At 30.2% G+C, this 19242-nt stretch overlaps 1 protein-coding gene across 1 annotated transcript; it reads left to right on the top strand.

The window, feature by feature from the left end:
- The first annotated feature begins 1866 nt into the window (after positions 1-1866).
- On the top strand, positions 1867-8277 carry LOC123205829 (beta-galactosidase 1-like). The gene is made up of 19 exons (XM_044622878.1): positions 1867-2336; positions 2465-2560; positions 2649-2761; positions 2867-2933; positions 3045-3137; positions 3294-3437; positions 3955-4043; positions 4167-4272; positions 4361-4448; positions 4949-5067; positions 5154-5318; positions 5444-5622; positions 5757-5866; positions 6126-6235; positions 6338-6448; positions 6532-6642; positions 6767-6972; positions 7082-7418; positions 7670-8277. Exons 1-19 carry the CDS (start codon positions 2133-2135, stop codon positions 7778-7780), a joined length of 2559 nt encoding a protein of 852 aa, XP_044478813.1. The 5' UTR covers positions 1867-2132; the 3' UTR covers positions 7781-8277.
- Positions 8278-19242: the final 10965 nt, after the last annotated feature.

Below are 19242 nucleotides of genomic sequence, written 5' to 3' on the forward strand. Positions count from 1 at the left end.
GTTTGGTTTGAAAAATATTTTATTATCAAAATTAAAAAATTATTTCGAAAATAGATTATTGATTATAAATTATTACTATATTTAATAAAATTTGATAAAAATAAATAAGTTTAAATAATTATTGTGTTTGATTAGAAGTAAATACCTTAGTAAATAATGATATATTATTTTTGTCTTAAAAATTTAATAAATAATGATATATTAATAATAAAATCAAAATTATCTCGATAATATTTTAATAATTGAGGTCGAATTGATACTCAAATTATCTCTTATATTATCATCATATCATTATTAATAATAAAAAATTATTAAAATATTTTATTATTTATAAATAAAATAAAATAATATAAATAATAAAAAATAAATTACTAAATTTATTAATTAAACGCCCTTAACACAATAAAATATAATTTCATTAAATGAAAATACAAATAACAATCGAAAATATAAGCTCATAGGAATCCGATTATATCATTACAATATTTTTATATCATATATAATAATTAATATTATAAAAATAATTTTTTTTAGTCTAAAATAAATAAATTATTTAAAAAAAAAACTTGAATTTAAACCTCCGGACATATTGGTAAAATCCTAATTTAAATTTAAAAAAAAAAAAAGACGGCGATAATTAATTTACAATAAATTACTAACCAAACCCACACGCGTAATTGTAAAAGCCCCATATAAATGTGTAATAATGACATTCAACAAATTTACCTGATAAAAAAAATTCAAGTTCTTACATCTTTTCTCCTTTAACACGCGCCATTATGGAGCGTGGTAACCACCGTCTTTGCCATGCCGACGATGTCGGAGCCGACCGTACGCGGATTGAGTTTCGAATCTTTGTGTTTTTTAAAACAGAAGGAACCGCAACCGCCGTCCCATTTTTTATCAAACAGCCAATTAATTATTATTTTTATTTATACAAAAACCAAATTTTATTTCTAATGGAATTTCAATATTAACTTACAAATAATAAAAAAATTTAGGAAAAAAATAAAATTTTAAATATTTACAATAAAAAAACTTTAAATACTTTCATTTGATATATGGTTTGATTACATTTTTTAAAATTTATTTTTGGAAACAAAAAATAGAAGAAATAAAAAAATTATTTTTCCAAATACTCTTTTTGAAAACATTTAATGTAAAATCAGAAAATAATGATATTTTCCCCTTACTTAGTTCAAGTCCAAGTTTTGGATTTGGATAATTTTTTTTTTTCATAAAATCACAAATTTTAAATTACCTTGGAAACAAGATTCAAATTCGTGATTGACATTACCCTGTCAATAAAATTATGTATATCTATTTTAAATATATAAATATTTTACTTGATTGAATAATTTTAAATTAAAGATAAACTAATATTCAATTATATAATGACATATATAAGCATATACATATCATTATATATTTAAAATAAATATATATTATTTTATTGTTAACCAATTATATGCCACCAAGAAGAAATGTTTTATTAGGACAAGAAATTTTAGTGAGAAATATCTGAAAATTCTTTTTAATTCAAATAATTAAAATTTTTTTATTCAAATTAGATCATTACTTTTGATAAGATTGAATTAATCATATTAAATATAATAAATTTTGGATTCAATAATTGATTACATAATTACTAGATCAGATAAATTAAAAATTAATTTTTATATATCATTCGAAATAACTTGAATTTATTCTCTTGCATACATTTTTATTTTATCATTTAAATTACCATTTGGTCCAATACTATGCAAAATGGGTCCGCACTCATCCTCAAAACTTCTATTTTTCTAATCTATAAAAGCAGCTGCAAAACACTTGTTTTGGGCAACGTAAAAAAATAAAATAAAATAAAAACACTGGGGCAAGGCGGCACTTTGAAACCTCCGCTACCAGCACTATTTAGTAGAGTGTAAAAACCAAAAGAGAGAGAGTAGAAGAAAGAGAACCAGAAGGAACAGCTAGCTGGGTTGCTTCTGCTTTGCCTTTCTTTTCACATAAACAAACAGAGAATAAAGTGTGTGAAAGAGAGAAGAGAAGGAATAACAAACAAAAGGGCTTTTTCCTTTGTTGCAGGCAACCCATAGAGACGGCTCATTTACTCCATTTCATTAAAATAAATGGTGGTGATGATGGGGTTCTTCAAGAGAGAGAGCCCTGCAATGTGTGATGCATTTTTGTTTCTTCTTTTGTTGGGTTGTTCTAGCCTCCTTTATAGTGCTGTTGAAGCCTCCGTGTCTTATGACTCCAAGGCTATTACCATTAATGGCAGGAGGAGAATCCTCATTTCTGGATCCATTCACTACCCCAGAAGCTCTCCTGAGGTAAATGTGCTTAAGGGTGTTTCTTGTTTGCTTAAAGTTCTCAGCTTTTCTGGGTTTTTTTTTTTTTTTTCCCTTTTTGCCATCTGGCTGGGTTGGTGTAAATTTTGTTCCTTTTTATGTTGTTGCAGATGTGGCCAGATCTTATACAGAAAGCGAAAGATGGAGGCCTGGATGTGATTCAAACTTATGTTTTTTGGAATGGTCACGAGCCTTCTCCTGGCAAAGTAATCAAAACACTTTCACTTTCTATTTTGGTAAAGATATGTTTCAGATTTGTTAATGGTTCTTGATTTATTGTCTTTTTGGTTGCAGTATTATTTTGGGGGGAATTATGATCTGGTGAAGTTCATTAAGCTGGTGAAGCAAGCAGGCCTTTATGTGCATCTCAGAATTGGTCCTTATGTTTGTGCTGAGTGGAACTTTGGGTAAATGCTTACATTGATACAATTTTTCAGAGAAAAAATAAATAAAGGAACTCAATTTTTGAACTTTTGGGAAATTAAAGCAAAACTTTCCCTTTTTGTTCTCAGTGGATTTCCTGTTTGGCTCAAATACATACCAGGAATTGATTTCAGAACAGATAACGGACCTTTTAAGGTTTGTCTCATTCATCCTTACACCTGCATTTTCTTTGTGTCTCATTTCATTAATGTGTTTCTTCTTTATTGTATTGGTCCCTAACATGGTCTCTGAATTACTGTAATGAAGGCACAAATGCAAAGGTTTACAACCAAGATTGTCAATATGATGAAAGCTGAGAATTTGTTTGAGACTCAAGGCGGTCCGATAATCCTATCCCAGGTAGTTATATAACCATGCTTTAATTGTTTCCCAGTCTTGAAGCTTTCTCATTATTTATAAAACATGGATATTTTCGTGTTCTCGTTCTTTATTTGATAGCATAAGGTAGGGTGCTAAGCAGAGTATCTTCTCTATCATTTTTTTTTTTTTTGATAGATAGAAAATGAATATGGACCTATGGAGTATGAAATTGGTGCCCCAGGTCAAGCTTACACCCGATGGGCAGCTAAGATGGCTGTGGATCTTGGGACTGGTGTCCCGTGGGTCATGTGCAAGCAAGATGATGCACCTGATCCCGTGGTAAGTATCACTGAACTTTTTCTTCTTTTATTCTCTCATGGTATGTTGCATATACAGTGTTGATGGTTCTGATGCTATTTTTCTTATTCTCAGTGGGGTTGCTAGTTTATAGTTTGTTGTCTCTTTTCTGGACATGGATGAATCAATTATTATTATTCCTTGCACTCACATGGATCAGCTTTGGGCTTTCTCACTCACATCTGTTACACTTTGTCTTTATTTTATTCCCTTTTGCCAATGAAGATTTGTAATTATGGATACATGGCCTTGTCTCCTCCCTATTTATTAAGTCATACTGTTCTTTACTTCCATCAATACTGCTGGATGTTAATGCTAATAGTAATATTTTTCTTTGTTGCTTTTGGGATGCTAGATAAGTAAACTATGTTTAACCCGACAATGCAAAATCATATCGATTAAGCTTTTTGGCTATTAAATACATAAGGTCTTAAGTCCTGTCATTTTATTATTTTTCCCTCTGGCATATGCTTCTAGTTGTTATATTTTATTTCAACAGATTAACACCTGCAATGGATTCTATTGCGATTACTTCTCACCAAACAAGGCTTATAAACCCAAGATGTGGACTGAAGCCTGGACTGGCTGGTAAATTACATGTTTTGTAACTTGGATTCCTCTTTGTTTGTCTTCTTATTCTAGAACACAAGTTTATAATCTACAGGTTATTTGTGGGTTAATAATCCAGCTATTCCTTTATTCTCCCTGAAGGTATACTGAATTTGGAGGAGCAGTTCCTCACAGGCCAGTTGAGGACTTGGCTTTTTCAGTTGCTAAATTTATACAAAAGGGGGGAGCATTTATTAACTATTACATGGTAATTCAATTGGTTGCTCAATTTTGCCTAGCAGTTAAATCCCTGGACTAGTTGATTGAATTTTCACCTACTGCATTTGACTTTTCAGTATCATGGGGGAACAAATTTTGGCCGGACTGCTGGTGGTCCTTTCATTGCTACTAGCTATGACTATGATGCTCCTCTTGATGAATATGGTATGCCAGAAAAATTCATATGTTATTTCCTGAAGTTATCCAGTTCAGCAGTCTAAAATCATAAATACATGATATGAATCTTTTAGCTTCCTAAGGTAAGACAACCCTTTTGATTCATGTCCAGCTTCTGTGGATTAGTGATATGGCCAGATTGCCATAAGGTCACCTTTTTAGTTTCTCTTTTTTGGTTATAATTTTTTTTAGAATTTTACTAGTCAAAATGGTATCTAACTGAAAAAAGGTCTCCTGTTATACTGATGAGTCCTTCCATCATCAAACTAGAAATCTGCTGTTACAATACAATTGAAAAAATTAAATGTCTTTATTAATGAGGCTTTTAAACTATTATACTATTAAGTGTTTCCCACATTAACGTGTGTCTAGGATTGTCTTTTTTCCTTCCCAAATATGTTTTTGAACCATCCTTGAATTGTCTCATTTGCAATAATTAAAATGTTTCGCATGTGTGAATAATCTCTATGATTTTATCCTTTATCCAGGACTATTGAGGCAGCCCAAATGGGGTCATTTGAAAGATTTGCATAGAGCAATAAAACTGTGTGAACCAGCTCTAGTATCTGCTGATCCATTTGTGCTGTCACTTGGAAACTATCAAGAGGTCAACTTCTCTTTTCCAATTAATAATGTATGTCCTCTTTCTAATTGTAGTATTGTTTTGGAAATTAACCTTACTCCTGAATACAGGCTCACGTATTCAAATCAAATTCTGGCGCTTGTGCTGCATTCCTTGCTAACTACCATCAGGAGTCTGTTGCAAAAGTATCTTTTGGAAATCAGCATTACAATTTGCCTCCCTGGTCTATCAGCATTCTACCCAATTGCAAGAACACTGTTTATAACACTGCAAGGGTGAGATAGCTTTTGATAAATTGAGTTTCTGTAGTTTAGTTAGCTAAGCTTGCCCACACTCGTTGATCCATTTTAGCACTTCACGATAAACCATTTGTTGACAATTACAACAATTCTCTGTCTAGGTTGGTGCCCAAAGTTCACAGATGAAGATGACTCCTGTACCTATGCATGGAGGATTCTCTTGGCAAGCATTTAATGAAGAACCAGCCTCATATGATGACAGTACATTCACAGTGACTGGGTTGTTGGAGCAGATTAATGCAACTAGAGATCTTTCTGACTATTTGTGGTACACAACGGAGTAAGTGACCATAAATAAGTGCCCCTTTCTATTATTTTCTTTTTTCGTGCATTTATAACTAAATATATTTTTGTTTAAACTTCTTGATTACATTTGGTTTTCTCGTCTTTTACCACTTTATTATTCATTTACAGTGTTAAGATTGATGCCAATGAGGGATTCTTGAGGGGTGGAAATGATCCTGTTCTTACTGTCTTATCAGCTGGCCATGCTTTGCATATTTTTGTCAATGGTCAATTCTCAGGTGGGTGCATATTTTGTTTTAATGGTGTTCTTGCTTGTTTTTGTCCTGGAACCATCTCAATTCTGCTTTCAGGATTCAGTAAAAACTCAGAGTCTATGAATTGAAACATGACTAAATTTTTGATACACTAGTAAAGCATGCTATAAAAGTTTAAATTTCTTTTTCTGGTAATCATGTCGTAGGGCATGTACTACTTTTTACTCGTTCAATCACCTTTTCTTCCTCATTTCCTGTCTTAAAATGCGCTTTCTTTTGGCAGGAACTGCATATGGGAGTCTAGAATTCCCAAAACTAACATATAGTCAAGGTGTGAAAATGAGAGCTGGAATCAACAAAATTGCACTTCTAAGCATTGCTGTTGGTCTCCCGGTATGTTTCTCTCTTCTCATGCATCTTATTTCTGTTAGCAACATCCACAACAGTTTGGATTTGACTATACCATTCTTGCTGCTGCTTGTGCTTTGAGTTCAGAATGTTGGTCCACATTTTGAGAGATGGAATGCTGGCATTCTTGGTCCTGTTACACTGAACGGTCTCAACGAGGGAAGGAGAGATTTGTCATGGCAGAAATGGTCCTACAAGGTTTATATTCAGCCACTGAACTGTATCTTCTCTCTTTGCTCCAACACCCTAGATATCTCATAAAATTGCATGTTCTGGCCCAGGTTGGCCTTGAAGGAGAAAGGCTGAGTCTTCACTCTCTCAGCGGTAGTTCTGCAGTTGAGTGGGCACAGGGATCATTTGTGACTCGAAAGCAACCGCTGACGTGGTACAAAGTGAGTGTCTTAAATCTCACCCAAAGCTAATTTTTTAATTCTATGGGATCAAACTTAGTTTATACAAAGCAAGTCACAAAAGACTGTCAAGTCACCAATTGATGTCTTCATGCCCTTTTTCCAGACTACCTTCAATGCTCCTGCCGGAAATTCTCCACTAGCTCTAGATATGCGTAGTATGAGTAAAGGTCAAGTGTGGATAAATGGACAGAGTCTTGGACGCTACTGGCCTGCATATAAAGCGTCCGGTAATTGTGGTTATTGTAGTTATACTGGAACTTATAATGAGAAGAAATGTGCAAGCAATTGTGGAGATGCCTCTCAAAGATGGTAGGGGAAACTACTTTGTATTATAGCTTTGTTCATATGGAAGTTGATTTCACCTTGTTTTTTCATTAAATTGTTGATTTCTTCTGGACTAACTGGTCCATAATTTCAGGTATCATGTCCCTCAGTCATGGCTAAACCCAACAGGGAACTTGTTGGTTGTGTTTGAAGAACAGGGAGGAAATCCCAATGGAATTTCTTTGGTTAGGAGAAAAATAGACAGCGTATGTGCTTATATGTACGAGTGGCAGCCAACCCTTGTTAACTATCAGATGCAAGCCTCTGGCAAAGTAAACAAACCCCTAAGGCCTAAAGCACACTTAATGTGTGGCCCTGGGCAGAAAATCTCATCGATAAAGTTTGCTAGCTTTGGAACACCACAAGGGGTTTGTGGAAGCTACCGACAAGGAAGCTGTCATGCTTTCCACTCCTATGATGCTTTCCAAAGGGTATGCCATAATATTTATTACCTTATGCATAAAGTCCTTGTGGTTTTTGAGTCTGAGATACAGGGTTCTTAAGTTTCTTTGTTTCCTTTTGGCATAAAATTTCTTGTTTACTGTTAAGGTCCTCATTGTTATTATTTCTAGGCATGAGTTTCAAAACTCTATATGGTTGTATCTGCTGGTCTTACTGATTTTTCTTTTTGCCTCATTTTCTCCAAAGATTTTAAATAATGACTTTGATTTTATTGCTGCAGCTTTGTGTTGGACAGAACATGTGCACTGTAACTGTAGCTCCTGAAATGTTTGGTGGAGACCCATGCCCCAGTGTCATGAAGCAGCTGGCCGTGGAAGCTGTTTGCAGCTGATGAGCTGCTTCATCTCAACTTAATGAAATGGACTAAAGAAGGTTCCATTTCTTACCCTGCAATGTAGCATTTTTGGGTGCAGTATTCTTTGGTAAACTTACTTTACAAATCCAAGATCAGTCCAACCATTTGATTTGGCTTCTTCCACGGTGAAGTTGTACAAATATACAACACACCACGTGGTTTAAAGCCCCAGTTAAATTGTGAAAATGATTGAGGATAAGCTTAATGTATATAAACTGGCTTGCTTATTGCTGCCCTGCGTATTTTATTCCAAAAGTAAAAGAGATGGAAGAAGATTTGTCCTAGCACATTGAGATGATCCAATTGAGTCCATGTGCCAATCTTTTAGATTTAGAATATGGAAAACCTCTGGTTCCCAAAAATTATAATACATTTCATGTTTGTAATGTTCTTGGAGGCAATTAATTCTTTCCATTGCTATGTTCTTGTAAGAAAGTACTCTGAAATGGTAATAAGATATCAAACTTATCCAATTTCTCTCTAGTTTTCTTTCCATTGGCACAACCACTTGCATTTTTCAGATATTTTTAGCTTTGAGCTATATAATCTGTAGGGATATAAAGAGCATTCACTGAGAAAGTAAGATTTGTATATCTTGAACTCTCCTAGTTCTCTTACACTATTAAATTTCACTCACATGGCACATGGTGAGCGTCAAAAGGCATATAGATATATCAACACCGCGTGTTCTAAGGATTTAGAATAACAAGTGGGAAATAAAATACCATTGTCGGCATGCAGGAGAGGAATGTAGGTGAGCATGTGCAGCAATAGTCTTAATTTCTTTCACAGTCGAAGCCTCTCTGTACTTCAAAAATGGGCAGTAGTTGGATAGTGTTTTGGTCATTTGGACATCGTATAGGTCAGTTTTTGTCGTATTATATGTTGATAAAGTGAAACTGTCTAATTTTGTCTTCCTCTTGATCATTGTCAGTGTAGTGACAAACTTTGTCAGAAAGAATCGTTGATCATTCTAACACACCCAAGCTGTGCCAGCATGATGGTACAGAGAAACCAGTATTCTGTTATAGATGTTTGGGTAGGATTAGTTAAACCTTATGTTTCATGTGTTGTCATTCAACAATATGTATTGATTTGGCCTATTCAATAACATCATCACATCCATATTATAACCATCCTCGTTTATAATGTGACAGATGACATTTTATAATGTTATGTATGTATGTATGTATATACAAGTCAATGTGATCCATGAAAAGAATACAACAATAAGTGACAAAATGGACCATATGGGAATCTTGCTAAAATCATTCATCTTCCTTGACAAAATTTGCATTTTCTAGTACTATGAAAAAAATTGACCTTTATCTAACTCTGGTATTGTCACCTAACACTTTATTCAGACTAGAACTGTAGGCATCGTGTGGGAAAGAATCATAAAGGAGGAGCAACAACCCAGCACAGCCCAACCAAGCCCATGGAAAATTTTCAAAGAACCTACCTAATGCCTTTACCGACTTTTCTTTTGGGTAAGATTTACTGATATACATGGGTAAGATTACTCATATATTATTTAAAAAAGGGAAAAGGACTATTTCCCATCAATTTTTTAGGTCATTCTCAAACCTATACCCATGAGAGATCAAAAATCTTTTTTTTCACCTATGACCAAACTGTCGTCTAATTTTTCAGTTAGAAATATGGGCAAAATCATTATTTTACTGTTTATATTAAAAAGTTATAAAATTTATTACTTTTCACCCCCCTTAGGTTTTAGAAACTAACATTTCACCTTTATCTAAAGTTTTTAAACTTTGAAAACTAACATTTTCACCCCCAAACATAGGATTTTCATATTTTTCAAAACGCAGCTGTCCCCTATAACTTTCAAAACTAGTAGTTTCACCCTCATTCTTCAACTTCATCTTCCGACGTTGTCTCCGGCGTCGTCACTGACCTCTTCCTTTTCCTGGTGCCATGACAATGGTGCGATGAGGAGACAGAGATCTCTTCGTCGCACCACCGTACGACGAAGAGGTCTCTTCGTTGCTCCACCCAGAGAACGAAGGACGATGCTTCATTGTCCTTCGTCGCTTGTCGCGTTGTCCAGACGTGACGACGAAACGTTGTCCTTCGTCTGTTCTTTCAGATCTGGACGACGAATCGTCGTCCAGATCTGGGCTATGAATGCGTCGACCATCGGTGGTGGCTGAAGAAGGAAACAAACTCTAGGGGTGAAATCTAAACTTTTCAAACTTTGAGGATGGGTTAGTTTTTAGTTTTTAAAATCTGAAGGGGGGAAATGGTGAATTTTAAAGTTTTAAACAATAAAATAACGATTTTATCTCTGTCCCTAACTGAAAAATTGGACGGCAGTTTGGTCATGGGTGGGAAAAAAAAGTTTTTGATCTCCTGTAGGTATAAGTTTGAGATAAGCCTAAAGAAATGGGTGGGAAATAGTCCTTTGCCCTTTAAAAAATGAGTAATTTTGTATGAGTAGTGTTATATACATAACTTTTGTATATAGACAATGACGTATCATCATATAATTAGATAGTTAAAAATTAAAGATAAAACAATACTATGCACACAAATAATGATATATCACAATGTGATATATGGTGATACATCGTTGTTTCTACATAAAGTTGTACATATAGTATTATTAAATAATACTATACACACAAATAATGATATATCACTATGTGATTGGATGTTGTTTTATCTTTAATTTTTAACTATTCAATCACATAATGATACGTCGTTATTTGTGCACATAACATTACACTATTGAATCATACCCTTATCAAAATTTTATTAAGATTTTATATAAGGCAAGAGTTAAATTATGTCTTTAGAGAATCATAATCTAATATTCTAATTTAATTCTTAATTCTTAATTTATAAAATCATAAAAGGTTAGTTCCTACTTTAGCATAGGATTATTCTCCCTTCCTATCACGTCAGCCCTTTTTTTGGATTTGGTAGCCCTTATAATACCTTTTTTATTGCAATACTTTAAAATCATAAATAAACACAGAGAATAATTATTTTTTATGATTTTTTTTTTTAATAATTGAGGATCCAATACATATTAATTGGATGAGTAAACCCAAGACATAGTTATTAGAGACAAAAACTCGAACCTAAACTTATTTTTTTGAAAATTTTAATATTTTAATCTTTTTAATAACTCTTAGAATCATTATTTTTATTTTACAAATAATATTTTAAAAAGTAGAGCTATTAAACCAAGGTATAACATTTGACATAGGCATAATACATTCTATATTGACTTGACACTTAATTTTCCTATATATAGCATTCTAAGTTGACTTTCCTCTTGAAACCCTATTTTGATTCCTTTAGATTAAAAGGGTCACCCATTTTTAGCCATAATAAAAGAAGCCCATGAATTTTATAATATGATAAAATTATGAAACACAAACAATTGTCCTAAGCAATTGATTGAGACATAATCTTGACTTGATGACCTTATCATCGATGGTCTATTGAATAAAATCTACTTTTGATTTTTGTGTACCATATCATATAAATGTAATGATAATCTATCATAAATTATGGTTCCTCTGACATTTTATAATATCATACAAATGTAAAGACATTTTATTTATTTATTCGGATCAATGAATACTTGAATACAAGAATGTTTTTATGGTTTGTAATAATTACCATTTATTGCATAACATCAACTAAAATTCAAGGTTAAATTATAGGGTTAAGATAGAATAAGGGATATTAATTAAAACTGACAATAATTTTTTCGTCTAAACTTTTTTAGGTAAATGTACAGTGGTTTTATTTTTATAAGCAAATTTAATTTTAACTCTAAAAATACCCTCTCAATTAATTATGTCACTTTCCGTTAATTACGTTGAATTTGATGTAATTTTTTTAAAGATTTAATAAGTTATGATTCGAAGATTTAGTAAGTCATATTTTAAGGATTCAAAATATTTTTGAAAATTGATAAATTTTTGCTCAAATACAGATAGAAATGAAAAGATTAGCATAAGTAAAGAGAATGGTGAGTGCAAATGAGCGGTGCATAAGGTGTGTAAAAATTATATATAATATATAAATATAAAAAAAAGACAAACAAAGATGCAAAGAAGTGCATGCACCCGCACGCACCTCTTTCGCACCCAACATATATATATATATATCCGGTGCGAAAGAGGTGCATGCGAGTGCGTGGACTTCTTCACACCTATGTTTGTTTTTTTTAATATTTATATATTATATATAATTCTTATACAACCTTTGTACACTCTACGCGCCCGTTACTTACCTTACACACCCTTTATGTATTCTACGCACTTTACGTATCACCCATTCACACTCACTATTCTCTTTGCTTATGCTAATCTTTTCGTTTCTATCTGTATTTGAACACAAATTTATCAATTTTCAAATATGTTTTGAATCCTTAAAACATGACTCATTGAATTTTCGAATAAGAATTTATCAAATTTTTGAAAAAATTATGTCAAATTTAACGTAATTAGCCAAGAGTGATGTAAGTAGCTGAAAGTAATCTAATTAGCCGAGAGGGTACGCTTGAAATTAAAATTAAATTTGTTTATAAAAATAAAACCGCTGTACATTTGCTTAAAAAAGTTTAGGCGAAAAAATTATTGTCGATTTTAATTAATATCCCATAAAATAATGTTATATATATATTTTTTGAGTATATAAAATAAGTATATAAATGATCAGTCATTATTGACTTAGAGGTTATTTTATTTTTAATTCAAAATTATTCAATCATATAATGATATATTATTAATGTACTTATTTTGTATAAATGATCAGTCGATCTCTTCCTCCCAACAGTCGATCTCTTCCTCCCAACAGTCTCTCTCCCTCTCCCTCCAGACGTCATAGATGATGACAAACAACAATTGGATTTGAAATCCATGATTGGGACAAATCATTGTTACAATTGGGTTTTATTCATCCTCTACCTTAGTTTGTGTGTCGTCTGTTGTTTGTTGTCTGTCGTCCTCTTTCATGTGTTGTCAATTTGTTAATGATTGTTTATCGTTGATGATGGAAATTGACAATGTTTGGAGGGAGAGAGAGAGAAAGTGTTGGGAGGAAGAGATCAACATTGACGATGATGGAGAAGCTCTCCAAAAAATCTAAGAAAAAAATTAGAACCTTAAGGAGAAAATAGTCACTTTTTAAACTTAAGTGAGGAGAAATTGTTAAATTTTCAAACTAAGAGAGAGAAAAATATAATACATTTTTAGTTTTTTAATATTTTTACTTTTAATCTTAACAGTGAATTTTAATAGAAAAGTGAGTATTTAGATTTTTAAAAGTTAACAAATAGGAATTTCAAATTTCATCAAACCTTTAGTGGGATTTGGCCTTTTATAAAAGGAAAATAGTCAAAAGACCAAAAAAGTAAAATATATTATTACTAGAAATCACATAAATAAAAAAAAAGAATTTACCATGGTTATGACAACTCCATAAAAATAATATTTATTAAGGAAACATAAAAATTATATACAAATTCTTCTAATAAAATATTTAATGTCACTCTATTATTCATCTTTGTTAATTTGATTGATGTGGTATATATAAGATTTATTTCTAAAATTAGTTTTACAATGATAATTAAAAAAAAAATTAAATTAATCATTTTAGTGGGTTTATATTATTTTAGCCAACCCATTATGAGTTATATGAAGATAACCAAATATTTCAAACAATATTGAGATTGCCTTCATCTCTAACCTTTGAATACTATTCATTGAATCATTTCCAACTCCAATAATTAAAATTTGACTTAAAATCATGAAATTAGTGAGAAACTTGAATGAATTGAAGGTATGAAAATGTATTTTTGGTTATTTTGTTATTGGTATTAAAGATTTTGTATCACCCCTTTGAAAATCTTACCTTTCTAAGGAAGCTTAATAGACATACAAGGTAATAAAACTTTCAGCATAAACCATAAATACTCTCAAATAAAACAAAATGTAAAATAACCTCAAATGTTATAAACGAATTATCAAAGTCAATTTGAGGAAAGTGTGTGTACATAATCCATAAACAAATGTTAATAACATCATAAAACATAAAATATTTTAAAAATCCTCATACTTCTACCTGAGCTGAATTGTCGCCACACAACCATCAATCATATCTCACCTACAAAATCAAATAGAGAGGGGTGAGTGACAAACACTTAGTCATTACACAACTACCCCATATCTCATCCCTTCTACATGGCGTTTATTATATATCAACCTACGTGTTACAAATGGATGCATGAGTCCTCTGTACGATCACCCTTCGGCCATTGGTATCTATAACCTAATCAATGAATGGTTGTGCATGCTTTATACATGACCATTTATTCGCACTTAAAATTCATAACAAAATCATTACACAATTACCCTATACCATGGTATAATTGTGCAGGAACTTGTCATGCATTATAAGAGATTAGAACGGAATAAAAATAAAAATTTGTATGAAAAATCCGATCCTTAGAATCAAAGGTCAAATTATGCATGTTAAAAAAGGATAGAAACCTACATACATGTGTTTGGTAGCTCATTCTCTTCAAATCTACCTCAAATCTATCCCATATTGAAAACACTTCCTTCATAATCTCTACAAGGTCTTACTCATCCACACATGAGCTCTACGACGACAAGGGGTCTTACAGGTGATAGTCTATGGAAACTTGTTAAATATATTGAAAGATTAGAGAAGAAATTTTGAAGAAATATAAAAACTAAAAGAGCGGCTAGGATTATGTTATGTCATGAATTTATACTATAACCCTAATGACTCCTTCATACACTCCAACCCAAATCATTGGATATTTGCACAATTGACCCAAACCTTTTAATAATATTATTGAGCCTTTAATTATGTTTTAAATATTTATTTCTAAATATTTTTAAACATAATTTTAGATATCTAAATTTACCAACCCAAAGTGATTCACTCTTTGTGTTTTACACTTTAATATTTCAAGTCATAACAAACATTCACTTATGTGCGTGACCCCTAGGTTCCCTAATATACTAGTAATGAATAAAATTCACGATTAATTTACAATTAATCATCATTTTTATTCATAAACCACAAACAATCTTTAGCAAAACATCATAATCTCCTAAGATACTAAAAGTCTATATTAACTAATATAACCTTTTAGTGGTAGAGTTTATATGTAGTCAAATATCTTATATGTTGATATCTCATCAAGACCGAGGTACAAAAGTAATGTCAATATTAGTTATCTTGACTTCCAAGACAACGATTGGGTTGAATTGGATTTAGGCATTGATCCTTATCAACACCGTGGCCATATATTCCATTGGTTGTAGTTGTCAATCAAACATCATATGATATCTTTTTCCTATACTAGGGGTGATGAATCCTCTAATGATCCACTATAGTCTTACTGCACTTTTCGACATAGTTGATCACTATTGCACTAATAACTCTTTGAAAAGATTATACTAGAGTAGTGTCAAACTAAACTAATTGGTCTATGAAATATTTCAATAACCTCAAGTCTAGGGATCATATGGATTACTATCTATTAAAGAATATATTTCATAAATACTAGGGTTACCATCAATGTGGAATCATGTTGGGAGGTTTGTTTAGTGGACATGTAGTCAACATGCACTCACGTATTGTTCCAAATTGACACTGACAACATTTATGTATGATTGTTTAATATTATAATAACCTTATTGTGTTATTTGTGTCTTTGTTTAAAATAATACTAAGATAGACGTTTCCAGATTTACCATCATATGTACTCATAGGATTTTCACAATCAAATGACACGTTAATCCCCTCGTTATAATTATACTAATCTAAGGGCATTCATCAAACATATATCCAATAATACAAAAGACTAATAAATGAATAACTACCTTTTATTAATGATAAATAAGAACATCCTAAGATGATAATTACATAAACAACCTAAATAGACTGACTTTAAAGCATATACTCTAACAAGTCATACATGATGGATTGGAGATAGGTTTTAGGCCATTCTCAACCATTTCTCTGTAACTTGATTATACCAAATCAATTCCAGGATGTTTATAACATGTTCTAACATCACATAACATATAAAAACAACAAAAATCCTAATTCTCTTTCAAACCTTTAACTAGGGGTTTGATCGGGGTGAACTATAAATTGAAGTGTTATTTCGCTCTGACTAACAGTTGTTTAAAAAACATAAGAAAATCCTAATTTTGACTCTCAAACCTCTTCCACTCACAATTAGTCTAATCCTAAGGATTGCTAGCACTTTCCTTGTGTCCCTAATTACCTTTTCCTTGATTGTAGTAACTATGGTACCCCGGACAAGTAGTGGCTTTCCTTTCCTTATGGTAGATTTTATCACAAAGAGATCTTAGAGCGGAGACAACAACGTGGATAGAGTTTTCTAAATCGTGTATGTTTCTTCTCAATTTCATATGCATCGATTCATTGCCTTAATTTAAGGTTTGAATTTTGTGTGCTTTGTATGAAGTTTTAAATATTTATTCTTATGCATTTATTCAAATTTTTGCACCAAACCTAACAAAATACCAATTTACCCTCTCAATTTGATTGCATTAAAATTATATTTTGCCCTCTTTTGTTGAAATCTCGCTAGTAGATATGATTTGTTGCATATTAGTTAATTTATGCCTACCAACAAAAAATAAACCATTTCATAGCCAAAATTTGAATTTCAAGCCAAATAATGCACCTTAGCCTTACCAATTTCAACTTAATAAACACAACATTCATAATTAAAAAATTAAAAAAAAGAATCTTAAACACCACCTTGGAGTAAAACACAAACCTATCCTTAAAACCATCACAACAATTATAAAAAAAAAAAAACTCTAAAAAAATGAATTATATACTTTCTACATGCCTTTGAACCTATTTCAAGCGAAATGTGATTATTGAGTGATAGATTTTTTGCCATAATGGTTTGGAGTTTGGCTTTAAGTGAAGTTTGAATATAAACAACCTCGATCAAAACATCCTTTATATATTGGGGCAAATTCATCAAACTTTATTCTATTGGTATAACCCTTGAAATATCATCTAATTTCATATACACCCCCTTAATTTTGAATATTTTAATTAACTACCCCAATATCAATATGGAATATTCAATACAGAATATTAATATTTATTTCTCTATATGATTTTTAAAACTTTAATTTTTAGTGTTGGTAAATATTATTCTTCCAAAGGATTGTAGTAAAATCGCTCAGGTTTTAACATATAAAATTTTTATTCAATTTCAGGAGAAAATTGATTCCTCAAACAATGTTTCTATTTTTTATTTTTACGATTTAGAAATCCAATACACTTGCTTCTCAAAGAAGTCTGTTTTGGAGTAATATTTGATTATTGTAATAATCTATTTATTATTATTATTATTATCTTATTTAGTTTGTAAAATAATAAAATATTTCAATAATTTTTTATTATTAATGATAGTGTGACAAGAAAGATATGAGATAATTTGATTACCACATCCATTTTATATATTAAAATATTATCAGTGTAATCTTAATTTTATTACTATTTTATCCTTATTTATTAGAATTTTAAGACAAAAATACCCTTGATTTTCAATTAAAATAATAAATAATATAAAAATTATTTAAAAAATATATATTGCTAATTGGATAACAACTAGAAAATAATTTAATTTATTTATTTCATAATTTGATAATATGAAAAAAAAAATTAGACTATATTATTAATATGGAGAATATTTTATAAAATACATAAAACAAATATTTTAATATAAAATATGCTAGTTTAATTAAACATAATGCTAATTTATACCTAATAATCTTTTAAAGATATTTAAGTAAAATAATATATTAATATTTTTTTGTTACTTCAATCAAATATAATAATTACTTTTACCCGTCAAATTTATAAAATGTAGTAATATTAAATATCCAGTTTTTTTAGATAATTTATTTTGATGAGAATTTTCATTTTTAGTAATAAAAAATAATCTAAATCAAATGTACATAAATTAGCATACTACAATGTTTGAAAGTAAGAAACAAACAATGGTATTGAACCATGATAGAAATCTGAAGACATTTTTATTAATTAAATATAATATATATTGAATATATATTTTTGGCTAAACTAATTACTATTTTTAAATTTAAAAACATTGTAAAATGATGATTCGATGTAAAATACTAATGGTGTGTTTGGTTTAGATAATATTTTATTACTAAAAATAAAAATTCTCATAAAAATAAATGAACTGAAAGATTACTAAGTATTAATTTATTATTATATTTAATAAGATTGGTGTATATAAATAATTATTATATTTAGTTGAAGGTCATGAATAATAATATATTATTTTTCTTAAATACTTTTAAAAGATTATTGAATATAAATAAATGTTGTATTTAGTTAAACTAACATATTTTATATTATAATATTTGTTTTGTATGTTTTTTAAAATATATTTTATATAATAATATTTTATAATATTTTATTAAGAAATAGAATAATTAAATTATTTTTTAATTATCATCTTATTATCAATATATTTTTTTATGTATTATCTATTGTATTTATTATTTTAATTGAAAATTATAAGTATTTTTGGTTTTACAATTTAATATATAAGGGTAAAATAGTAATAAAATTAATATACCTTTACTAATATGTTAATATCTAGCTGAATAATATGGGAAGAAAAGTTATTTTTCTTAGCGATTAAAGAAGTGAATTGAATCACTCTCGGGTCTAAGACTACTTAGTGGGAGGAAGGTCAGTGAATAAATCAAGTAGGAGTGCAACTACTTGATTAGAGTTTAGAGTTTAGGGTTTAGAAGTTCAAATATTATTTATTATATTATCATTAATAATATGAAAATATTGAAATATTTTATTATTTTACAAGTCAAATAATTAAAACAATAATAATAATAAAAGATAGAGTATTTCAAACTGAACTCCTCTAATAACATTGATGACATAAGATAAATAGCAAAAAATGTGGATAAGTGAATAATCAACATGACATGATTATGTGGTAAGGTGACGTGACGTGACATGATATGATAAGGTGAGATAGTCTGATGAGTTGAAGTCGTATGTATATGAAATTTCTAAATCGTATGAGACAATTTTAGCTAGAGTTTTAATTTAAGTTTTTTGTTATTTTTTGAAGTCTTTTTTTCTAAAATCAATTTTCTATTGACATAGAGTTTCAATGAATAGAATAATATTATATATATAAACAAATAATTCAAATTTATTTGTATAAATTGAGATAATATTATCTAATTAGGTGATTTTGAAGTAAGAAAAAAATAAACAGTCATATCACTTAATCATGGGTTATCACTTTAACTTATACAAATAAGTTTATACAATTTATTTGTATATATAATTTTATTCTAAAA

Source organism: Mangifera indica, unplaced genomic scaffold, assembly GCF_011075055.1.
Source record: "Mangifera indica cultivar Alphonso unplaced genomic scaffold, CATAS_Mindica_2.1 Un_0016, whole genome shotgun sequence".
NCBI classification, from domain to species: domain Eukaryota; kingdom Viridiplantae; phylum Streptophyta; class Magnoliopsida; order Sapindales; family Anacardiaceae; genus Mangifera; species Mangifera indica.